General features: G+C 40.3%; 2 protein-coding genes across 3 annotated transcripts in view; both read right to left on the bottom strand.

Annotated features, from left to right (window-relative positions):
• LOC102081886 (uncharacterized) overlaps window positions 1–12,881 on the bottom strand; it is a 37,447-nt gene extending 24,566 nt beyond the window's left edge. Inside the window, exons 1-3 of one of the 2 annotated variants that reach the window (XM_019356950.2) lie at window positions 12,501–12,881; window positions 11,361–11,420; window positions 9,085–9,357 (exon numbers count right to left, since the gene is read on the bottom strand). In XM_019356950.2, coding sequence (XP_019212495.1) covers window positions 9,085–9,357; window positions 11,361–11,420; window positions 12,501–12,570 — 403 coding nt within the window. In that variant the 5' untranslated portion in view covers window positions 12,571–12,881. Of the gene's footprint in view, window positions 1–9,084; window positions 9,418–11,087; window positions 11,421–12,500 lie in introns of both variants that reach the window. The other variant, XM_019356949.2, reaches the window with a different exon arrangement.
• Window positions 1–26,426, bottom strand: part of LOC102078817 (zinc finger protein 665) — a 1,047,781-nt gene that overhangs the window by 948,416 nt on the left and 72,939 nt on the right. The window lies entirely within an intron of this gene.

Genomic DNA, 26,426 nt, shown 5'->3' with positions numbered 1-26,426 from the left:
GATCACAGGAGGAAATTTGGATCACATGACTATGTGAACTTTGCAAATTTAACCTTTTTAGTTGTAATTTTTCTGGATGTTTCTGAATTTACCAGGGTGTGTTATTCATGGGCTTGTGTTACTCACAGAGATCATTGTGAGAAAGTGTGTATACACCTGTGCAACCCTAACATTAACATTTCTTTTCTGCAGCAGAGGATTAATCATGTGATTTGATCATGTGATTTACAGCAGGACACTGTGTACAGTGTGAGATATACTGTTTGAAACCGGTCTACTTCTTTTTACAGTAGAGTGTTAACTTTATGACCTTTATGACCCATCAATAGTGGTTCTGTGTGAAGCACAGATGCTAGGAGACTGTGGAATAGCTGACACCACTTTTCCCAAGGATGAAGATCACCTAGAGTGTGTCACTTTGCCATGGAGAGTTAATGCTCTGCAGAGATGCTCCTCTGCGAGGGAGAGATAAAAACAGAGAAGTATTTTGTCTACATTTTACATCATGTCACCTTATCTAAGCTGGTTGAAGTTTTGAGCCATGGGTGGACCTGACTCAAAAAGGGGGGGAGAAGATCATAAACAACTTGAGCTTTTTAAAATTTCCTTTTAAAATTCTTTTTTTGCAGTGACAAAAGGGAGAGTTGTAACTGCTGATGATTGACCAGTTGCCTCTAACCCCCCCAGAATGCCTACAGTGAGAAGATTTTTGGGGGGTTGATAGGAGTCATAAAGAAGAGTGTTTACCAGGCTACAGCTTTGAAGTTAGCTGAGAGCCACATGGACAAACAATAAAATGTCTATTTCTGTTTACAGTTGACATATGATTTTGAGAATGTTGATTCTTCTTGTTTGACTGTCGACATTCATTTGTTTACTTGCAGGATGTAGTTTACTGTGTATGAGATCAGTGAGAAGCAGGTTAACTGCTTACATGAATTAACAGTGAACTTTTTTTGCTAAAGGAGGTAAATGATGTGAGGAGCTGTGTATGAAAGAAGTCTACACTGACACTGTCAAAACAACGGTGCATAAGTTGAAATTTAAGTACTTAATGACAAAAAGGGGGAAAGGTTAAGTCAAATTGTTGAACGTTGTCATTTTGTTTCTTAAATTTGTAATTCTTAGTTCAAAATGTGTGATCGAAGACATTCCTTTGTCCCCCTCCCCAGCCTCTCGAGGTTCTGGGGGGAAGACTGTAGTGTTTTATCAAAGAGGCATCCCTTGTGAAGATTCTGTTTGTTGTTTGGTAAGCTTCCTTCCCTTTTATGGCTTCACCTTTGTTGTGTATGGTGAACCAATACGGGAATTGAACCATATATTGGGTGTGGGGGGGATTATGATCACAATTGTGATCACCAAGTCACTCACACAGACACACACAGACGTCCGTACACACATACACACACACACACACACACACACACACACACACACACACACACACACACACACACACACACACAGTGCCTTGTCCTTTGTAACCAAGACGGGTTCTACAGTGGGAGGTGCTTCTGTTGTGTTGTGTATTGTAAAAGTTTTCAATAAACAGCTACAGCAACTCTCGATTTGCCCCAACAAAATTTGTAGCATTATCAGACCAGATGGTCGAAACTGGGCCTCGTCTACAGATGAACCTCCGCACAGCATTTATACAAGAGTCAGTATTAAATGTACATACAATTTCCAGATGCACTGCACGACTGGTCAAACAAGTAAAAAGAACCCCATACCTTTCAAGGAGACTTCATCCTCTTTTAACACTTACAGGTTCAAAATAGTCCACTCCAATATTTGTGAATGGAGCTGTGCCTGGCAGTACTCTCTCTTAAGGCAGATCTGCCATCTTTTGTTCAACAAACCTTCCTCTGTTATGTCTACACAGGATGCAACGAGAGATGATTTTCCTGGCAGCAGAATTTGCATTTAGTATCCAGTATTTTTGTCTCAGTTTTGAAAGCATGTGCACTCCTCCTGCATCTCCCAACTTTTGATGCATATGGCGTAAAATCAGTGTTAACACATGCATATACTTTGTCAAAAATTGCAGGATGCTTTACTTCCATAGGCATGGCTGCTTTGTTTCTTTATGACCCAGCCAAATTTGTTTTTTACATCATAAGGACACCACCCTCCACACTGTTTATCACCTTCCATGGCTCTAAAACGTTGGAAGCATCAGTGTCTATCAGTAGCTCCACATCTGGATCGATGTTGTGTTTAACAGGTTTAAGATGAGGCCACTGATCGATGTCGCCTTGCTGGGGAATACACAGACCGTAGAAACTGGCATGATCTTTTGAGTCAAAACAACAGGCAACGCCATGAAATCATTTGATTCCAAATCAGACACTTCCAGACCAGACCGAACTCGTGCACAATCCTATTTTGACTCATTGTTCTCAAAAGGATTTTGGTCTTTTTACCTTTTAGATTCAGTCCTGTTGCCAGAGTTTCTGTACAGAATCTACCTGAACTTCCAGGATCCAAAAATGCCTAGGTTTGCTTGATTTTATTGCTCTTTTGGCTCTTAACTTGAACTGGAACGATAGGAAAAAACTGCATCAACTTCATGACCGGCCCCAATATGCCCACATGTCTGAGTGGTGGCAGTTGTAAAGTTGACATAGGAGCTTGTCATCTGTTGAGTTTGTTCTGCGGATGCACCTGGATCTTTTCGCTCTATATGAAGAACCCCTGGGTGCTTTTGGTGACACACGTTGCAATCCAAACGACTCCTACAGTCTTTGCTTGTGTGACCAACTTTTAAACAACCAAAACAAATTCCCCTTTCCTTGATAAAAGTCAACTTATCCCGATGCATTTTAGCTTTAAAGTGCTTACAATTCTCTAGTAAATGATTGCTGTGTGAACAAAACAAACAACTATGCAGAAGAGTGGAATTTGTTCTGCTTCCAGTTGATTGAGTTTGGAACTGTACTGACATTAGTGGCAAAACTACTTCCCTTTTTTCTTTGCTTGGTGGAACTTGAAACTTTAAAGCTGCTTCCAGATTGGGAATCTTGGATGTTGCCAAACACTGGATCTGATGCCACTTTCACCTGTTTTATTATAAAGGCAACGAGATCAGTGAACACTGCTCTGTAACCATTTTGTTCCTGCAGTTCATAGGCAACAACTCTCCATTTTTCCCTCAATTTGTATAGAGGTTTCATAACAATCATTGTCATGTTTGAGGGCAAATCCAACTCCTTCATATAAACAACTTGCTGCGTTAGATTCGAACATCCTTGAAGAAAAAGAAAGAATGACTGAAGACCTTTCACATCCTCGCTTTTAATAGGTGCCCAACTCACAATCCTCTCCATATATGAAGAGGCATTTTTTTTTCATTCCCAAAATGTTCTTCAAGTCAAGAAGATGTTTGGCTCTGGAATAGCCCTGCTCAGGAACTAAATGCTGACAAGTGAACTGCTCTAAAAAATGCAAACAGTCGCTCCAGTTATCAGTTTTAGCTTCCACTCCATTTTCAAAGGCATCCATAAATGATCTGTACTGTAAAGCGTCTCCATCAAACATAGGGATGTCTCTGGCTGCGAGGACGGAATATAAGTTTTGTTTTACAAGCAAAGTAGTGATGTTATTTTGTTTTTGCATAATATTTACAATCTCATTCGTGCAATTCTCAGTCAAAGTAGGAGACTGAGGATGTGCTCAACTTCCGATACCGATATGTAATATCGGATCAGTCCATCTCTAATCTAGACACAGGCACTGGCTTGGAAGTGAGCGAACTTTTATTAACACAGGTGGCACAAACAGAAATACGGCGAGCAAAGCAAAACCTAAAACTGACCTAAACTGGGAATGACTAACAAAACAAACCTGAATGGACGATTCCGGGAGAAAAGGCAGGGAAGAAACACAGACGGACTAGCAACTAACATGAGTGATCACACACTATAAATACACAGAAGGGAACGAGGAAATTACATACAGGAGGGAGGCACAGCTGATTGTAATCAACAAGACGAGACAGGGGAAACGCAAACTGAACACACTGGCATAAGACACAGACTTGTTTATGTTTTTAAATCCATTTTGCGCACAGAGGCATTTAAAAAATATGTATTGATAGCAATGTTGAATATTATTAGACAGGAAAAAAACCCAACTACATGTTAAATAATTACACCGTGACGCCTCTGCCTTTCTAAATGGGACAGTAACTGTGTGTGTGTGTGTAAGCGTGTAAAACCTGAAGATAGAGACAAAATACTGTTAATCTGACTATCTGCCATTCCTCTCAAGTAAACAATAATGTGGCCCACAGCGTGACCTGGAAAAAGGCACATACCTTTGACGTTGTGTGATGAACTCTGTATTCCTCGTCCACACATAAACACAAAAATCTCAATTTTCGGTGATTCGAAACACCGTTTACGTGTGTACGAAACAGCTGCATTTTCAAAAATACCTGTGTTGGTGCGGGCATAGCGTAAAAGAGTTAGTACTTTATTTTCTTAGTACCTGTAATTTATTGCAGATTACTTGCATTTGCTTAATTGTTTACTAAATGTTTGAGGTGTGAAATAAACCGCAATGGAGCAAAATATGGGTGTGCTCCAGGACAGATTCAAAAACACAGACTGGAATACGTTCACCCACACAGACTTGGACCAGTACTGTAATCTAACTAATTACTATTCCTATCGTTACAACGCCGTTACAGTTACTAACAAGAAAATGCGGTCCGTTACTATTTTTCAACAAACAGACAGTTGAAGCTGTGTTCAGCTTACCGCATCTTATATCAGCTGCACGGAAGTAGCTGTAAGTAATCTGGACGCTACAGCTTTAAGCAGCTGCGCGCTCCCGCGGACGCTAATCACGATCACTGTCTAGCACAACACCTGGAGCTCAGGGGGCAAAACAATCACATGAGTGCTGCTGTTTGACTGAGGAAGAATAAATTAGTCGTGCTAAGTCAGTCACATGACCACTTAAAGACAAAGCAACAAGGTGACATATACCAGTTTATAATTTCTGTTGACGGGCCACGTAAAACCAGAGTCATGATAAACAAGAGAGAGGACAAATAGTTTTGCCCTACAGGTCAGTGTTTCCCAGCTCTGATGTTACTTGAAAACTACAGAAAAGCAAAAGCACAGATACTGAGTGAAAGACAGGATACAATAGCACTATTTACACACATGAAAGTAATCAGGTGAATTGGACATTCAAGATTCAAAATTTTCATTTGCCATTTGCACACAGGACCAACAGTCCATGCACATTGGAAGTCTTGTGCAGAGCTCTGTAGGTCAAGTCACACTTTTTACAAGATAAAGACAAAGCAACTAAAAAAGGAAAATAGAAATACAGTAAAGAATGGAGCAATCATAGTATTTATCCATCCAGCAGGGGGCGCTGGAGCCTATCCCAGCTGTGATAGGGTGAGAGGCGGGGTACACCCTGGACAGGTTGCCATTCTGTCGCAGGGCTAACACATAGAGGCAGACAACCATTCGCACTCACATTCACTCCTATGGGCAATTTAGATCAATCAATTAATCCATCCCCACTAACTGCACGTCATTGGACTGTGGGAGATATATATATATATATATATATATATATATATATATATATATATATATATATATATATATGTATGAGGCGTTTATTCCTAAATAGTTTCGTCACATTACCGCTAGCAACCACTCTCTGCTTATGAGCTAAAATAAAAAATAAAAACAGGGGAAGTTTTAGGAGTGACGGGGAGAGTGAGACACAGCAGAAAAAGAGAGAGAGCGAGTTTTGAGATGTGAGAGATTTGTGACGTTTAGCGTGTTTGGAGTGTGAAATTAATGTGTCGTCTTGTGTAGTTAGTGTGTAGTGTTGTGGATAGTTGTGTGTTGTGTGTCAGAACAATGAGGCGACTGCTGTCTCCAGGTAGAAACAGGAGTGATACACCTGCTGCTGTCAGACCTGCAGGTGTCAGGCTGTGATGTTCGCCTTTATAGTGGACAGAAATTATTTTTGGAGTGGCACAAATAATTGACTATGTGCACGAGAAAATGCTAACTTCCTGGTTTGAGGCCGGATGTGGGGTTGCACATTTCCGGTAGCTTTACTTTGCGGTAAATCGCTACTGCGAAGATATACTCCAAAATCATGTCCAAAACTTGAAAACGGAAAGATTGCGTTAAGTTCCAAAGAGCAGAAGGTGGGAACACTCACCACTGTTGTGTCACAAAAAATCTAATGATAGATTTTGACGTTTAACAACTTAAGCCCCACGCCCCCGGTACCTTGGTCAAAAAGGAGGAGATCACGTTTAATCGGTTATAACGCGGGTTGAGAAATATAAGTCCAGACATGTGTGGTATCCACAGAAACCTCAGAATCTCAGCTAAAATGTCATATAAACAATTTCTACAACCACCAAACACACCGAAAATAAGCCGCGATTAAATGAGCAGTTACGTAAATGCGCAGAAGTCCGCTAAACAAACAAAACCGAACCAGAAATTCTTCAGACTTCATGTAAGTAACCGGTTAAAGATAGGCTGGTTAGCTCCCAGAGCTATCACTGACTCCACACACCAAGTTTCACCACGATCAGACCAAAATTCACTGACTTAGCCGCAAAAGAAGACCACAAAAACACACAGCGGCGCAAATGCGCTAAGACAGAAATTGGCTTACCGCCCCGAGTATTTTCGCCGGTAGCCGGTAACCACGTGATTGACGTTTAAAGAGTTTAGATCGATCGGTTGTTTGCATCACTCAACACAAGCAGAACTGCATCACTGCAGCATAAGACACATCGTCCACATTCAGAAGCACATCTCTGTATAGTGACTGGTCTTATTCTTTAAACAGGCAAATGTTCAGCATTCAAACTACAGGTGAACAACAGTCACAGATGTTTCCCGTTATGTCCACACCTACACAGCATGTTAACAAACCGTGAAAAAAGCCACACAAAAAAACTGAACGATTGCTGGTGAGGGTTTCTATACATTAGTATGTATGAAGGGTATGTTGTGAATTACCTTCAAAATTACAGTGGTCCCTGGCTATAACATGGTTCACCTTTCAGCTCGCTGTTTTGCAGATTTTTTAGTGCAGGTTTTCATGCTTATTTTTATGTCCTGCGTCCTGATCGCTGCAGATGATCTCCCCCGTAACGTCTCTCCTGTACAGTACAGAATCGCTGCATCGATGCTAGCAGTGTGACTCTGAAGTGCAGTACTGTATGTCTACGATGTCCACGCATCAAAAAATAAAATTGGCTACTTGATTTCACCTATCGCTGGCTATTTTTAGAACATAACAATAACAATAACAATAAACGAACAACAGCTGAGAAATATAACATTTGAATCCCTTTTCTCTTTTGCTCTGAGGCGTGGGGCAAAATATCGACAAGTCCATGAACATAATTTACAGTTATATTGGGTAAATGACCAAGACATCTATAGAAATCTAAATCGACGCTTAATTCATTCAGTTGATTAACTTCTTTTTGACATTAAACAGGGCGCGAATAGGACACCGGAAACAAAGCTCCACACAGGATTTTCCGCACCGGAACTAGCATATGCTATCGTGCACATAGTCAATTTGTGAGGGATCTTATTGAAGAACAGCTGATTGTTTGTAAATAGTTTGAAATGGTTATTTTAAAAAATCAAGGTAAAAGGTAAATGGATGCAAATAACTTTGTTGTTTGCAAAACTTGTGCATATGATTTTAAAATTGACAATTAATATTTGCATTTAAAGTTATGAAATATTATTCATTAAACATCTTTATGGTTGTTACGGTAAGAATATAACTTTTGCCACTCAGATTTTATGTTTTTTTGTCTGATTTTAGATCAATTGTGTTAATACAGTATGTCAAAATGAGAACATGACTGTAAATTCAGACATGTGAGGTTGTGCTCAAAAGAAGGCAAAGTAAATAGTTTTTAAAGGTAAAATGTGGAGGGAAAATCAAAAGTAGTTAAAAATGGCCAATTATACCCTCAAAACAGCTGATCACGCTGGAACTCACAGTGCCCTGGGAAGAGCAGATTGAGGAGGCCAATGAAAGTAAATGTGGAAAGTACCAGGAACTACTGCAGGAGTGCAGGGGACGGGCTGGAAGACTTTCTATGAGCCCATAGAAATGGGTTGTACGGGCTTTGCAGGACGATCACTCTGCAAAGTCATAGACCAGCTGGGTGTGGCTAGGGCAGCCAAGAAGAGGGCCATCCAGGCTGTGAGTGAAGCGGCAGAGAAAGCCACAAAGTGGCTGTGGATTACGAGGGCTGATCGGTGGGTAGCTACTGGTAAGTTGCAAGTTGGGGCCTGATCACCCCTGGCTGGGTGGCCTGGCTGTGTATGATGTTGTGGGACCCAAAACACCTAATAATCCCAGAATACATCACTGAAGATGCGTACCAGTGCATCCAGGAGATGTGTCTTGTATAATCATGAATCAAGTGTCATTATATACTCTATATTGTTCTATTATACTCATTTTTATAGGTCAAGGCCAGAGTTAAGTGTTTATTAAGGTATTTATCACACAGATACATAATAAGTTTAGAGATTAAGTGGTTGTTAAAACAGGTTAAAACTTAGTTTAGGTAAAAATGTAGCTTGTTGTTGTTTTAGTTTACTGTGCTGAAATTGTTTTATGTAAGTGTGTTTATGTGTTGTATGACTGTGGACTTTTATTAGATAAATATGTAGGGATCATACATTGTTGAATTCTGAATATTGATTTGTAACTAATCAAATACGAAATAAGGGGCTAGGAACAGGAAAAGTGTAAACTTCATCCTACTCCTTTTCGAGCACAAACATTGTGTAGACATAGAGATAAACATGAAGGCCTGACGTTTTTTAAGTTTTGTTTTGCTTTTTCTTCTTTTCACTTGTTTCAGGTATACTTGCATGTTTGAAATACAAGTTGTATTTATTTAAATGTGGGGTTTTTTTGTTTTTGATCGGTTATATCTGACCTAGTAAACGGGACAAACATGAAAATACGATGCTGTCCAAAGGTACACACTTAAATCAGAGTCTAAAGCTGATAAGATAAAGTTCAACTCTACTCACTTACCTGGAGAAATACTGAGGTAGATTAAGCTGATGAGTTTCAATGAGTGTGTTTCTGCCATGAAGCCAAGACACTGGTATGTTCCAGCGTCATTCATCATCACATCCTTCAGAATCAAAGACACGTCTCCATCCTTCATCTGTCTGTCCTGCAGATCCACCCGGTTCTTAAAAGATGGATGCTGGTCTTCTCGATCAAACTGACCATCCTGGTATAAAAGCACATGTTCTGGCAACAGGTCAGCTCTAGTCCAATATACAGCTCTGATGTTATTATTTGGAGCTCGACATGTCAGAGTGACGTCCTGTCCAGATTCAGCTGTGATGGTTTTGTGCTCTGAAAGAGGAAACAACACAGAGCAGAGAGGTTAAAGGTCAAAGTACATTTATGATCAGAATGACTTTAAATATTTTGTTTATTTCCTTTGACATTTCAGTTTTTAGTCATGTTGGATTTAATGAACCTCTGAACATCCACCCTGTCATGGTCCCCACGTCTCTCCAGCTGACCAACTGGTGCTAGGCAACTTGTTCTGTTTTTTTTTTTTTTTTTTTGTCTGTGCTTTCAGTCTCTCTCTTTCAGATTCTGGGCGGTGCTCATCACAGGTTTTCATGTCTGCCTACGTACCTGTTCTTACTCACCACACCTGCTGCTGATCTTCTGCAATCTTGATCTCTTTTAAAATGGCAGTTCTGAGCTACTCTTCACCGGATCGTTGACTAATCTGTTTCAGTCAAGTTTTTCTGCAGTGATTTGAATCCTAGTGTTTATTTGCATCGGTTGTTAATAGAACTTTCTGTGTGAACAGATTCACCCCAGACCTGTCCACGTGACCTGAGTATCAAGGGAACAAAGGTTGGAGTGTGTACGCGTGTGTTTGTGTGTGTGTGTGTGTGTGCGTGGTCATGTGAACTGTCACTGAAAAGAGATGAGTGGGACCCCTGAAAGGACAGATGTATGTATGGACGTTCCCTATTGCCCTTCAGACCCCAGACACTCCTCTTACTTTGTATATATAAGAAGTTGGTGTTTTGAACTGCAAATAAATCTCATTTTCTTTCTGCAAAATTTTACTAGTCTGTGTCCGACTCTGTTTTGAAGCTCTTTACCCGTCTGCTTCCCGTGGCTGTCATGGAGACCAGCTATTGCAGTTATTAATACAGCAGCTTCTTGCCATTTGTTGTGTTTCTTTTTATCGCTTTTATCGCTGTGTGACTATTTTCATGTGAAAGCCTGCGTGCGCTAGTACCGCTAGCCACTCTTACCCAGAATACTTTGCGGAATGTTGTCACATTTTCAATCTTTATAGTTATCTGATTTTTAATCTGAGTATAAATGTGATCAGATGAAGTGTGAGGTTGTGAGAAAGTGTCTGACTGCATTCATAGATGTGTCCTTTCAGCTGCTCTGATCCAACCTTTGGTCTGTAAGGAAGAGGCTTCAGGGAGATGTTTCTACGTTGGACTGTAGGACCATCAGAAATGTGTGCAGTAACAAAACAGGCAGCACTGAAAGGAGCTCTAAGTGTTTGTGTTGTTCAATGATTTGTGCACAACAACAAAAATGGGACCTCTCTCATCCATCAGTCATCATGTGGACATTTTTCTGACACACTTTGAAGCTGATGGACGTTTTGTGTCTGCACTAAGTACGTTTTCACCAGCTATGGCACCGGCAGGATTCACTTTCACAGACTCACAACCACCAGCTTCACCCCTCCCCTCCCCCTCCAGCTGTAGGCTTTAACATTGAGTTTCCCCACACATGTTTACAGACGAGTTAGAGAGCAAGAGAAGAAGAGACTGATTCATAAATGTCTTTGTTTCTGCTCTAACCTTACCCAAACAATGCTGCTCTACAACTCTAGACTACCAGCCACAAAGGCAACAGCTGGAGAAACATCTGTCTACCTCTGACATCCAGCTCATCCATACAACAAACACACATCAACAACCAGGAAGCAGCTTCACCTCTGATCACACACACACTCAACTCTACTCTCTCACCTGGAGAAACCGTTAGGTAGATTAATCGGATGATCTCCCAGGAGCGTGTTTTTTCCATGAAGACAAGACACTTGTATGTTTCAGCGTCATTAATTGTCACATCCTTCAGAATCAAAGACACGTCTCCATCCTTCATCTGTCTGTCCTGCAGATCCACCCGGTTCTTAAAAGATGGATGCTGGTCGTCTGGAACAAATTGACCATTCTGGTATAAAAGCACATATTCTGGCAACAGGTCAGCTCTAGTCCAATATACAGCTCTGATGTTATTATTTGGAACTCGACATGTCAGAGTGACGTCCTGTCCAGACTCAGCTTTGAGAAATTTTTCATCTGAAAGAGGAAACAACACAGACCAAAGAGGTTAAAGGTCCAAGCAAAATTATGATCAGAATGATTGACTTTAAATATTTAAATTTAAATCTCTATGTTAGTAGGGTAGACCAGGGATACTTGTAAAGTGGGTCAGTAACACTTCCAATTTCTCCAGGGCTAAGTTTCAAATTATGTGATTCATCCTGTACGTGCACAATTCAGTTCTTCTTTTACATGTGAAAAATCAGCACATTTTGTTAAACACAGCCATGATAAAAAGTAATGGAATTGCGATGCTGGTGCACAACTACATTTTTTCAGCTTCATTGTTATGTTCAAAATTGGTGCAAGAGTTGTAGGTTATAATGCCCACTGAGCCAATGAGGCCAAACTCAAGGAAGACCAACCAAAATAAATGAAATATTCAGTTGCAGAAAATTTCATAATTTGTCTTTTTTGGGGGGTTGGAATATGTTCAAAAGCTAAATTTCTGCATTCTGTCTCACACACACACACACACACACACACACACACACACACACACACAGCTACATAAATGGCTCTAAGTGCATTAATGTGTTGAATAAACAAAGATTACATGTTAATGTTATGTTATCGTTTGTTCTCTTATTTCATTGAGTTACTTTTCACCCCAGGATATGTTACAACTAACCCAGACTATTTCACTCTTTGTGTTTGAGACCATACCATGCAATGGGTAATTGTGCTGCAGAGAAAATAGCTGCACTATTTAATAGCAGAGACATGTAAATACTTTGCATAACATTAATCCACTACCTTAAAAGAGCTCCAATTTACAGACAGAAATGTCAAAAATGTTACAACTATCCCCTAATACTATGGTTCTTAGTTTGCTATAAATCTCACATGATACAAATATATTTATATTTTATATTTTATATTACTTGTGAAATATATATATATTAAATATAATGTATATATCATATTTAAATAATATTCAATATTATTTAAATATTCAAAATCCAATAATATTCAAAATTCAATATTAAATAATATTGAAACAAAAGTCAGACTTTTTATTTCTCGTTACGTAAAAGATGAACGGGTAAATCTCACCTGCCGAGCCAAACACGAAGACACCGACAAACATCAAAGTGGAGCAGAGTGACTTTGTTACCGCAGACATCCGTTCTGCTGATCAGACCGTGATTCTGTTTAAATTGAGTGCAAAATAGATTCTGGTACACTAGTAAAATATGACTTTAAACCCTTAAAGGATCAAATAAAAAATTAAATCACTAACTACCATAACTACTTTCAGCCGGTCGCGGGAACTGTACACTTTTGAGTCAACGTCTCTTAAGGAAGTCACGGTATAGTTTCGACTCTTATGTTGGCGTGTGGGACGATCATAAATAAGTGCGTCATAATCAAAGCGGTGGAATCTAAAGCAGGTCTGGGAGTTTAACAAGTGTAAAGGTCAGTTTCTGTTTATTTATACAACCCGGTATAGCTCCGGGTAGTGTGTAGTTAGCGACAAACTGCACTTCTAGCTCAGATCGGTTTTTGTCGCGCACATGTGCAGAAAATGCAGGTCTCAGTGAAATGTAAAGTTGCATGCCCTAGACTCTAAGGAAATTATAATCTAACAAATTGCGGACCTTGAAAAGTACATATTTTAAACTGTATTTGATTGCTTAGTTTATATTTCGTTGTATTATTTCATTTTCATGATTATGTTTATATTCACATTTAACGTCTAAGATGTATTTTGCGTTTTCTGATTAGTTTTCACTGTATATTGGCGTGAACACTGTTAGATTCTAAATGAATCTTGAAGCACAAAAATATAGAGAGGCTAAAACCATGTCTGATTTTGTTTAAACAATTATTGCACACTTTCTGTAAGTCCAATAAACTTCATTTCACTTCTCAAATAGCACTTCGCCTATATGATATATTTAACTGACATTTTTTATTGTAACAGACAACAATTTATAGAGGAAAATAATGACTATTAACAAGGTTGCCCAAACTTTTGCATCCACTTTATATATGATAATATATATTATGATAAGATATAATAAGTTTAACCGGGTATTGTAAGGGTGGTGAGTGTTAGGTCTGTCAGTCAGTTGCCCGTTCAAACTCAACACTTCCAGTTTAACGTCTCTTACAGAAGTGAAGTTTGATATTTTGGAGCGATAAAATTTGAATTTTCTACCAATGATTTCATGTTTCAGACTTTTCTGATTTAGAAGAAGAAGAATTCTTTAATTGTCCCACAAGGGGAAATTTGGTTGTATCAGCAGCAAAAAACGCACATAAACAAAAAAGAACAGGACACAGAACAGAAAACAAAAAACACATTTTGTACATATTTACATGATGGACAATAGTACAGTTGCTAAAATTAGCGTACAGATAGTGTGCAAACAGAGCAGGATAAGCTGAGTAAGTAATGTGCAGTTATAACAGTAGAAGTTGTCTCAGCACTATGTAAACATCTATGTTTGTTGGGAGCAGTTTTGATTGTACAGTCTGACAGCTGCAGGGAGGAAGGACCTGCAGAAACGCTCCTTCATGCATCTAGGATGCAGCAGTCTGTCACTGAAGCAGCTCTGCAGTTCAGCAACATTTGCATGCATGGGGTGGGAGACATGGCTAACATGTCCAAGAAATCAAATGACATTTTAAATGAAGTCTCACTCATTTTTGAAAAAGTTTTTCTTTTCAAACATTTTTGTGAGTGGATGTTAAAGGAACTGTAACCATGACAAATGAAACCTTTCACCTAAAAGACTGAAAATGATTTCAGAAAAAGACAGCAAACACTGTTGTTCTTAAAAGATCTCTCAAAGACGCTTCTGATCATCAGGGTTGGAAAAAATCTGTATCGAGATAAAGAGTGTGAGTTTGGTATAATCCATCTGCTTTCTCTGTAAGTCAAAAGGAAACTACCTAAGATGTATTCAACACGAGCAATTTTTTTAAAGCAAACAATTAAAAAGAAATGTAAGAATTCAATCCGTTCGTGAAATGTATCAAACAGCAGAACCTATTGACTCTTGTTTCACTTTGACATCCTGTTTGACAGGTAAAGCAGGTATTACAGTTACAGGAAATGGACTAGTTTCAAAGTAAAGAGATAAATGTGTAGAGACAACCCTCCAGTGTGTCTCAGTGAGTTGAGATAATGGTAACTTTATTGTCCAAAATGGGAAATTGATTTGATCTGTCAATACACAGAGAGACAAAAACAAAACAGACAGTAAAAAAAGGTCTTTAAGTTGTGTTGGAGCCACAGAGAGCAAATTTTTGTTCTTTATGTAGAACCAGTGAGTTTGTTTGGACTTTCCTATGAAACATCAGTGCAGGAGTCTCTCAGTACATCTGTTTACAGTGAGGGACAAAGAAGCAGCACAAACAGAGAAAACATGGAAAAGACGAGCAGCAGCAAATAGTCTGCAGGGAGAGAGCATGCAGCTGCTGCAGCACTTCCTGGAAATCACACGACTGTAATCGGGGTAAAGGAGAGTAACTAAGTACACTTCCTCTTTGTGATGGAGGTGATTTTCTTCTTCTTCACTATGTCATGTCAGTTAAAGTCTGACAGTCTTCATTTCATATGATGTGTTTTCACAGATGAAACCAGCCAACAGTAAATCAAATGCTTCACATTAACTCCACATTCATCTGTAGCCAGTAACCTCTAAAGTGAAGCTTTAATCCTGGTTCAGATGGGTTGACATTAAAAATCTGTTAATCCACTGATGATCACAGACTTCATTAACCTGTCAGATTACCTTAAAGAACTTATTGTTGTTGTGAAGGATCTCTGAAACTCTCAAACACTCTTCTGATCATGAATGGCTCGAATGATGCACCACATTCATTGTTGATCTGAATAACCAACATACAGTGTATTATGTAAATCTGTGGACAGCGTGAGTGATGGATTGGGATGTTCAGTGGCGATTTCCTCTTGTGAAACGCATGATCACAGAGTTTATGAGACTACTACACAGTGACTACCTCAGGACTTCACAGGTGATTGGATCAGTAATGGCAGTTAGTAATCATGAGTAATTATACACGTCTCACATGGTTTGTGGTTTATGGCTGGCGTCACAGTTTCGCTTTCATGTTAAAAAAAACCTTGAGATATTCTACATAGTTTAAATAACAAGAAGTGATGTCAAACTGAAACCACAAACCTATCCGTTTTTAAATCAGTGAAGCATTTGTTTATCTAACATCAGCTGATGGCAACTTCAGATGAACCGTATGAAAGAAACGAAACAGAAACAATCAGAGAAGAAGAATCTGTGATGTCAGAGATGTTGTACTCAGAAACAGTACACCTTTCTGTTACCATGGAAACCCATGGGAGGAAGTGTGACTGGGGAAATTTCTTCCAGTTTAATTAATTTAAGTTCAGCCTTAATGTGTTATTCTGTTTTACACTTTAGTGACTTTTCACATTTTATTTTCTACAAACTAAACATGTGAAGAGCTCATGATCCTGTTAGTCTAAGGAGCTTGGAAGGAAAAGCGTCTGGACTTCTTTGAGTTGCTTGAAGACGTTTCACCTCTCATCCGAGAAGCTTCTTCAGTTCTAAGGGTCAATGGTAGAGAGTCCCAGGGGAGAGGTGAAACGTCTTCAAGCAACTCGAAGAAGTCCAGACACTTTTCTTTCCAAGCTCCTTAGACTACAATGACCTGGATGACTGAGAACCTTCACAGACATGATCCTGTTAGCGTCTCTGGGTCTGTTACCACTGTGCTGTTTCTTGGACTTGAATCTATGTTGTGCTTTGACAAGTGAGTTCTCTTATGAAGTGAGACACACAGAAAGCGAATTCAAAAGCATACACTGTAAATGTCTATGCGAGGCAAATTTCCCTCCATAGGTGAACCTGCATGTAAAACAGAAGCAAAGCTGTTCCTGTGAAGTGAAACTGAAAGCCTCTCTGAGCGTCTCCCTGTAGAAAATGGAGGCTCAGCTCAGTCAGATCACTCAGCCTGCAGACAAATGGAGGAGTGTTTGAGACGTGCAGATAAACAGTCACAGCTTTGAGTCCTTATTTGAGTCCTCATCCGCACCACGAAGGTTTGGATTTTTCACCTTAATAAAAAAACTCCTCCACATAGAAACTGCATTTTGTGTTTTCATTGTTTAATATTTAGTTTGATTTGAAAAATTTAAGTGTGACAAAAATACAAAAAATAGGAAACAAACACAGTTTCACTCTGTATGTGTTTATTTCCATCTTATATGTTGTTTGTTTGAAACTTATGATTCATATTTTAAAGTTCTTAAACTACAAACTGGTCAGACATTAGAAATGATTTGTACCTCTGAGTGTTTTAACCTGCTGTTGTGTTGCTTTTTCTTTCACTATGTTTTTATCCTTATTTATCTTGTTCCTTCAACCCTAACTAACTTGGCGTTTGTGTTTGGACAGCAAATGAAGAATTTCATTGCACAGAGAAATGCTATTTATTCTGTACATATGACAATAAACACTTTGAATCTTTGAAGCTTGAATCTTGTGTGCTGGTGTCACTGATGGCTGCTGCTGCTGTGATAACGAACACACAAACAGTTTGATGTCATCAGAAATCCCTCTGGAAATACTCAGAAAAAAAGATGGTTTATGGTTTAAAGCAGATTTATTTTCACACTCCAACACTGTTATTATGTTGTACAGTCTGAGTGTTTAACAGCACTGCCCCCATGTGGTCAAACTGGAGCATTGCACATGATAATTCTCATCCAGCAAACTTCATTAAACCTCCACACACATCTGACTCTGAGTTAGTGGAGACTTTAGAAACTTCAGAGTATTTCTAAAGTCTGCTTCCTGTTTAATGAATATTATTATCACTATTGTTTATTTTGTTAATTTTACTTGTCATCACTTGTTAGTTTTTGTTGTTTCAGAGTTTTTTTTTTTTTTGTCTCTGGGCTTTGTGTCACGGCTCTGATTGCAGACGTGTGGAGTGGTGAGAGAAAAGACCCAAATGCAGGCAGTGTCTTTACTGCGAGTGAGCTTAATTTACAGTAGGTGAGGTATAAACAGAAGCAGAACTTGGCAAAACTAAACTAAACTAAACAATAAGCTAAACTGGTACGTTTCTAAGGCCTAGTTTCTGTTTAATGATGATGATTATTTTCAAGCATTCTCAATCATCCAGGAAAGTAAATCTCCAAAAGTTGAATCTGTTCATCTGGACGTAGCGTTTTGTGGGAGAAACGTTTCATCACTCATCCAAGTGACTTCTTCAGTCTCGGCTGACTGCAGGTTTCTCCAAACCTTATAAACTGTACATTTGCATAATGACTGAAACCAGCCCACTGAAGGAACAATGGGCTGTGAGGTCAGTTCCTTAATCATAATTATGCAAATTCCCATGACCATTGATCAACAATCACTGACCAAAACCCACTGATCAAAGAACACTGATCAATGGCCATGAGTACCATTCACAGAGAGTTGGGGAATGGCTGCAATCACAGCATTGTAAGATGGCGAAAGATGTACCCTTAGGCCCCCTCCTCGATTCAGAGATGGTCTTTCCCTTTTCACGTAAATGGCCTCCTTGACTCCGCGCTCAAACCAGTGTTCCTCCCTGTCCAGGATGTGTACATCCTCATCATTGAAAGAGTGTCCACTGGCCTGTAGGTGTAAATAGACTGCAGAGTCCTGGCCTGAGGTTGCTCTTCTGTGTTGTGCCATCCGCTTCGCCAGAGGTTGTTTGGTTTCCCTGATGTATAAATCCTGGCAATCCTCCTGGCACTTAACAGCGTACACTATGTTACTCTGTTTGTGTCGGGGGACCTGATCCTCTGGGTGGACCCATTTTTGGCGCAGTGTGTTTTGGGGTTTGAAAGCCGCAGAGACCCGGTGTTTAGAAAAAATGTGTCTCAACTGACACATATGGGATCACAGGTTTTCACTTAGGCAGTGGGTTGTCCTTCTCTCCTGGATTGGCTGGAGCTTTGGTTCAGAAATCATGACTCAGGAGTTGGGTGGTAATGTGCCAGGTTCTTCAATTCACTCCTCAGCTTGACTAATTTTGTTGGGTCATAGGTTGGGCAGCTTTGATAAAATTTGATAAAACTATTTCTACATAAAATTTCTACATAAAAATACTTAATATCATCTTTTTAAGTTATAATTTGAAATGAGGCTGAGGTTGCTGTGTTTGACAAACTATTTGTATATAGAACCAAGAAAGTGAAGGTTCTCAGTCATCCAGGTCATCGTAGTCTAAGGAGCTTGGAAAGAAAAGCATCTGGACTTCTTTAAGTTACTTGAAGACGTTTCACCTCTCATCCGAGAAGCTTCTTCAGTTCTAGGATCATCGGGGGGTCTATTGTCCTTCGTTGGGGGGATGCTCCCACGGGGTTTAAATCTGGGACTCTCCACCATTTGACCCTTCTAAATATAGATTGCATTAAGCTTTTTGGTTCTTAGTAAACACACAAGACTAAGTTGTTAAATGGTTAACCTGGCGGGGTGAGAATGTTGGCTGCATTCAGCCCCTGCTCAGTATACAGCTAATCTGCTCTTCACTTCGATGGGGACAGCGTTAGCTACTCTATAACACTGGGTGAAAGAGGAAAAAAGAGGAGTGAAGGAACCTCAGGCAAAGTTAAAGTGCAAAAAAATGTTTTTTATTTGACCCTAAAACAAACTTGGTTACATTATAGGTAGAATTCAAAATCTTGGGCCCATGAAAAGAGGTCAAAGTAACAGAACTCTTTGTTCTGAAGAAGATCAGAAGGTCAACTGCGGAGCCGATGTAGCACTTCTGGAGACCACGTACGTGAAAAGCAGCAGCGCTGACACAGTTCAGGGGGCTGACCATGCAGTAAGAAACGGTGGTTCAGGCAAAGCAGATCCGAGTGCCAACCATGTGAAAAATGCCGGCAGCACCGTTAAGGATGTTGTCCGTGAAAGGGAAGATGCCCAGTCAATGGCCTGGGAAGCGGCCGACAATGGTGTGGTGCTGTATGTGGACGAGAAGAGCGTGCTGGATGTGGATGTGCTGGTTGGTTTGGTGGTATAGTATTAGGAGGAGCTGCAGACGACAGTATGGCTGGCATTGATGGTGGCGCTGATGACTGGATTGCGTCTTCGGAGCCTTCAACGGAGAGAGATGGCTGAAGTGACCCTCTGGGACCTCCAGCAGGAACAGGAGACAGCTGGAGTGGCTCTGTGGACACTCAAGTGAGAGCAGATAGCTGAACGAGCACAGAAACCTCTGGTAATGACGACACAGATGGCTGGTATGGTTCTTCTGAACCTCCAGCTGCGACAGACGGCAGCGTGGGAGCCGCAGAGTGCGGGATGGGCTCACCCAAGCCTCCAACAGGAGCTGATGCAGGGCCAGAAAGTGTGGAATCACCAGGGTGAACAGGTAGTTGAGCAGGTGGTTGAGCAGATGACTTAACTGATGGCTGAGCAGTGAACTGAGCAGGTGACTGAAGTAATTGTTGTAGTTGTTCTCCTGAGCCTCCAGAAAACAGGGACTTATTTAGACCTGTGGTCTTGGAATGAGCTGCAGCTCAGGCTGAGGTTGGAGTCTCTTATCCCTTTATCAAGTTTTAAACAAAAAACTGACAGGTTTTAGTCACAAACTGTTTAAATGGCTGGAATTTGAAACTGTTTTAAACCTGCTCTTGCTCTTGACGAAGGCGGTCGCACTTTTCTCCTCTCCTCCTCTCTTCTCCCTTAGCTTCCCTGCTTAGCCTCTTGTGTCCTTGTCTAGTCTCGTGTTTTTTGTATTACTTTTCCCTGGAACACTCTCTCACAGTCTGTTCTCTAAAACCTAAAAGAGAATTATGGATTTGATCAACTGGTCTCTGAATGCAATTGACACCCTTTTCTCAACGAGAAGTTTGGGCTTGGGTGAGCCTGAGTGCTGAAGATATCTACCTATTCGGAACCATGGTAACAGGGTTCTTGCTGATTGGAGCTGGCTTGGCCCTGGCTTATCGAAGAATTAAGGAAGCGGAACCGGCTGTTCAAATCCCCACAAGGCTGCCCGCTGGGATTGAAACGATGGGACGAGGCGTGAGTTTCTTAAAATAAGCTCAATGAGTGCAGCACGGATAAGATCTTGGAGAAGCTTACGGCTGCCGTGAATACTCAGAATAAGATCTCTGAGTGCAAACTGGATTACATCTGGAGGGGCTCGCTCGGAATAACACCTTTGAGCACAAATTGGATCACATCTTGCAGAAGCGCACTGCGGTCGTGAGTTCTCAGAAATCGGCTCTTTGAGCACAAGAATGACAACATCACGGAGCGTAAGTTTGATAACATCATGGAGAAGCTCACGGCTCTCCAACGGGAGATTGAGAGACCAGTCTCGGACTGTTAGAACAGCTTTGAAATTCATATGAGTTGTTCGCACTAAAGTAAAAACCACCATCACTTCATGCGGCTACCCCTTTGGCGCCAGCTGCGGTCTCTAGGCTGGAGCTGAACAACAACACCCTGATATGGACTGTGTTGAGACTTTTCTTCCCATTCTATGCAAGGCCACCTGGCTTGGCTGTAAGACTGTTTACTTAGCCTGGCAGTGCGAAGGACACTGTCTCAGCTGAACTCTGGACATACACACACACACACACAGACATATTTACACATGCAAATATACACTCATCCCCCCTCCAAACGCCTTCGATGCTTATTCCCTTCCGATGCTGACGGTGGATCATGGAGACCAGCGCATACGCTGCAGGCCCGGATGTACTGTCTACACTGGCTGTCTCTCACCCTTTACCGATCCCTGTTGCTTGCCACGTGTTTCCTAAGTGTATTAAGAGTTTTTTCATGTGCTATGTGCAGAGGTGTTTTTTTTTCCGTTCTCAAACTGATCTCCCTGTTGGAGCTCAGTCTGGGGGGAGTTATTTTTTTTTCTCCTTATCTTTCCTCATGTGGTGCATTTTCCATTGTTATACCTCTCTGACCTGTCTTCCCCATGTGATGTTTTTGTGTAATGTATGTATGGTCGGAGGGTAAGATGGTGCCGCCATTGCGTGCAATAGGTCGGCAACCTTAACATGAAATTTCCCCTTGTGGGACTAATAAAGGTATATCAAATCAAATCAAATCAAATGTTTCAATGTGTTTTATATATTTTGCTGATTCATATTTTGTGGTAAATGTGAATAATTGTATACATTGTTGCACTTGTATATAAATTGGATTGATTTGCACACTCAGTCGGGACATCCTTGCAAAAGAGATTTTTTTATTCTCAATGGATTTTTTTTTCCTGGTTAAAAAAAAGTTTAATTAAAACATTGAAATGCAGCATTTCTATCATCTCAATGAACATCAGCAACACAAACGGTGTTGCAGCTAAAGTTTCAGCTGCTGTATTTCACAGGGAGAGAAAAGAAAGAGCAACTTTCACTCAAAGATGGAGAAAGATCAGAAAGAGGAGAGGAAGAAGAGAGGTTAGATATAAATGGAAGGATGCTCATTCAAAGCTCACATCCTCATGCTTTTAAATCAGATATTGGGTCTGTATGCTGTCAGAGGAAGGTTACATCAAGTACAGCAGAGATGAATATGAAGTAGAAGATTCATTCGTGCTTAAATTCATTCACTGAATTCCAGTCACAGCAACTTTATACAGTCTAGCACAAAGACAGGTTAAATGGTGTACTGTCAGTGTAGAGGATGAAACCAGCCAGGACAACTCATGAAACATCTGCTCACATCTGGTTGAATTCAGTTGTGTACAAAGAGCAGCAGGTCAGCTGATCACAGCCTGAACACTAAGAAAAATCTACTGAAGCTCTCAATAGTGTCAGGAGGCGATGAAGAGATGACCCAAACGCTGGACTCACGGTGCGGAATGACGAGGATTTATTGGAGCGGGTGAATGAACAAAGCAGGAACAGCAAGACTGACTGAATGGCTGGCTGCACAACTGAATACAAACGGGAACGACAAATAATGGCAACATCAACATCTATGACACAACAAAGGCTAAAGGGAACAGAGGGCTTAAATACATGACTAACGATGACAACAATTGGAGACAGGTGAGTGCACGGCTGAACTTAGTCTAACTAATGATGCATGGAAGGAACTGGAACATGATACACCAGTAGACAGGCTGGCACAGAAAACATGGATGTGAAAATAAACTGAACATGACAAAACAGAAAACACTGGGTCAACGACCCAGGAAACCTGACAAATAGAACTCTTGATGCATTCTCAATCATCCAGCGTTATGTCCAGATGAACAGAATCAACTTTTGGAGACTGACAAATAGAAGTTAAACACTAATAGAGATATATTTTTATTTTCCTTCTTTTTCTCTGTTCATGTTCTGCTTACCTGATTAAAGCTGAGAATATTTATTAGAATTAAAACTTAGACTAAAATAACATTTTTATTCCCAACCACTGATATTATTTTATTATTACATTATTAAAAGACAGTTAGCTTTGCACAAAAATAGAAACGTTCTCCAAACAGCCACTTTTCACTTTCTTACTGTGAGTACATTTCAGAGCCTGTACTTTTCTACTTTTACTTACAGAAGTTGAATAAGTACTTTAACTTTTACTGGAATATGTTAACTGTAGTATTTGTACTTGCACTTAAGCACAGAATGTCTTTACTTTTGCCACCTGTGGTCCTTCATTTCATCAGTTTTATATGTGAAATTTGAAAATCTGAAACCCAATCTGTGACAGAAGAAGGTTACTGACCTTGGTTTGTTGTGCAGCTCAGCAGTGAGATCAGAACTAGAGAGAAATGACACTCAGGTTGATTTGAGGTGAACATAAAAAACAACTAAACAGCACCAACCACTGCACCTCTGTGAGGCCTCTGTAATATTTAATGTAATTTCTAATACTTTGCTCTCTGTTTTTATGAACATTTCTCACCACATGCAAACTGTTCTGGATGAACTTTGAGCTTGTCACGGCTCGGGGCAGCGGCCGTGTGAAGTGAGGAAGGAGGACTCGAGTGCAGCACTTGCTTAGGAGGCAGAGAGATTTATTACAGAAGATAGAACACAAAGTGGGGATGGCAAAACAGAACTGAGGATAAACTAAACTGGGAAAACTAAACTATAGAATGGCAAACCTGAAACACGAGAGGAGGACAGCAGGGAGAGCACATAGTGGAGTCACGGAGAGAAAGACGGAGCAATGCAGAGTAGGCAGGGTGACACAGAGTGATGAACACAGACGACGCGACGAGGAACTGAGGGAAACACACACTATAAATACACAGAGGGACACTGGGAAATCACACACAGGTGGGAGACACAGCTGGACCTGATTGACCTAACGAGACAGGGGAACACTAACACCAGGGACCAACAGAGGGAGCACAAACCCAGAAACCCAGTATCTAAAATCCCAAAACACAAACCATCCCAAAACAGCCCACAAAATAATAACAATAAATACACCGAACACAAAATCCCTGAGTCATGGACTCAGGACCATGACAGTGCTGACGTCAAATTATTAGCATAATTTTGACTCTTATTAATATCAAAACTTCACTGAGTTCTTTTGATTCCTCAGAGGCATCCGATAGAAGACAAAACACTGCTCAGTAAACCATTTACCACTTTATTACTTCTAGAAGGGAGATGTGCCCTGCACGACACGCTAAATGGTAGTGTGCCCCTGACAGTTTTATTACAAAAGCTCTCCGGTGGCACAAAGACTGTACAACTCTTCCTCACTCTGAAGTTGATTTTCCTGAGACTATTACCAATGTCATTCTGTTCCCTTTCAGACCGTGCAATATTACCCAACAGTACCTTATTGAATATTTGTTTCATCCCCCCATCATAAGCTGCTACTCCCTTTATTCTATTAAACAATACTATGTCACTTTCTAGAATCGCCTGCACTGATAGTTATTTATTCTCCAGAATATAGTTATATATATTACTTCGTTAGAGTTATTTGATACTATGTCTTGCACTATCCTACTGTATATTATTGTATACTGCTATTCTAATTGTATATATTGTATATCTTATTCATCTGTTCCTCTGTCTCCTGCTGCTTTGAGCATGTACATGACAAAAGAATTTCCCTCGGGATATATAAAATTATTCTTATTCTTATATGTGGTGTCAATGCGAGCTGTTCTAAAGTGCATAAAGCCTGACTATGTGAAGTTAACTTACAATTCTAGTTTTCCTGCTCCACGTGTCTCTGGTCTTTAATGTTCTCTGCAAAATTAAAGACCATCATCAGCCAAAATGACGTTACTGTATAAACATGTATGTTTTACTATGGAGGAGGCAGCATTTAGCTGTAGCCTCCATAAAACCACAGCTCTTCTGGAGAACTTTGTCCAAAGTTTCAGTGACAGAGAAGCAGCAGAACAAAGCAGATATAAGACTGACGAAAGATGAGCAGCCGCAAATACTCTGCAGGGAGAGAGAGCATGCAGCGCTGCAGCACTTCCTGGAAATCATATCACTGTAATTAGAGTACAGGAGAGTAACTGAGTACACTTCCCCTTTGTATCAGTTTTAGTAGAGCCCTCTTGTTATCTCCTGTAGTCTGAGTGTAGCCATGATAACAGTGAGACAGCACTGCCACCATGAGGTCAAACTGGAGCATTGCAGGTAATAATTCTCAGCCTGAACACTGTTGGAACAGCAGACCTCCTCACACTTTGGACTCATTTGTTATTCTGAATGTTTCTAGTTTCACTTTGATTCTATTATTTTCTTCTCTCTGTGGTGATCCTTTGGTTTCTGTGCCTCCCTGTCTGGGTTTGCTCCTTATCTCTCTCTGTAATCACTTCCTGTTTTATTTGGAAAGAATCTGTTTCTGTCACTTTACATCCTTATATAAATATAGTAAACATACCTTGTGTGCCTCAGACTGCTCCCAAACACGAGGTGGCAAAAAATACCTCTAAAACACTTAAGTTGGCTTTATTAAATGTTAGATCTTTAGCTGGGAAAACATTTTTAATTAATGATTTAATCACTGAGCACAGCCTTGATTTTATGTTTTTAACTGAAACTTGGTTGGACCAAAGTAACAGTGGAGCTGTTCTCATCGAGTCGACCCCTCCTAACTACAGTTTTATCAGTGAGGCCAGGGTGAGCAGGAGAGGAGGAGGGGTTGCTGTCTTATTTAATGAATCATTTCAATGTAAGCAGCTATCCCCTGGAAGTTTTCAGTCTTTTGAATATGTGTCTTTACAGCTGAAGGCCCCATCCAATGTTGTGTTTCTTAATGTTTACAGGCCTCCCAAATACTGCACAGACTTTTTTTAATGACCTCAGTGAACTGCTGTCTGTGATCTGTGTTGATTTCGACTGTGTAATTATTGTTGGGGATTTTAACATGCATGTGGACAACCCTCAGGACAAAGGGACTAAAGACCTGATTAACACTCTGGGCAACTTTGGGCTGACTCAGCATGTAACAGAGGCCACACATAATAGAGGACACACTCTTGACCTACTGATCTCCAAGGGCCTGAGCATTTCAAAGGTTACTGTGTCTGATGTGGGCCTGTCTGATCATTACTGTGTTTTCTTTGAAAGTAAAATTTCAGCCCACACAAATATATTAACAACAGTGATCACAAAACAGCGTATAACTGAATACAGTAGTGAGATCTTTAACCAGGTCTTCCCATTAACACCTAACCTGTCCAGAGGTTCAGTCAATGAGCTTGTCAATAGCTTCAATGCTAAAATGTTAAATGTTGTGGACACTATTGCTCCCATTAAGGTGAAGGTTATCTCTGGAAGGAAAATGTCTCCCTGGAGAAACTCCACACTGGTGAAAAATGAAAAAAGAGAGTGTAGGAAAGCTGAGCGCAGATGGAGAAAAACAAATTCATTATGACATCTATAAAGAGAAACTTCACAATTATAATTTACAACTGAGGAGTGCAAGGAGGTCCTACTTCTCTGACATCATCACCAAAAACAGTCATAATGCTCGGGTCCTATTCTCTACAGTTGACAGGCTAACAAACCCTCCTGTGTCAGTGGCT

This window comes from Oreochromis niloticus, linkage group LG3, assembly GCF_001858045.2.
Source record: "Oreochromis niloticus isolate F11D_XX linkage group LG3, O_niloticus_UMD_NMBU, whole genome shotgun sequence".
Lineage (NCBI taxonomy): Eukaryota > Metazoa > Chordata > Actinopteri > Cichliformes > Cichlidae > Oreochromis > Oreochromis niloticus.
Note: the sequence above shows the minus strand (reverse complement) of the source record. Positions and strands in the feature narration are given on the sequence as shown.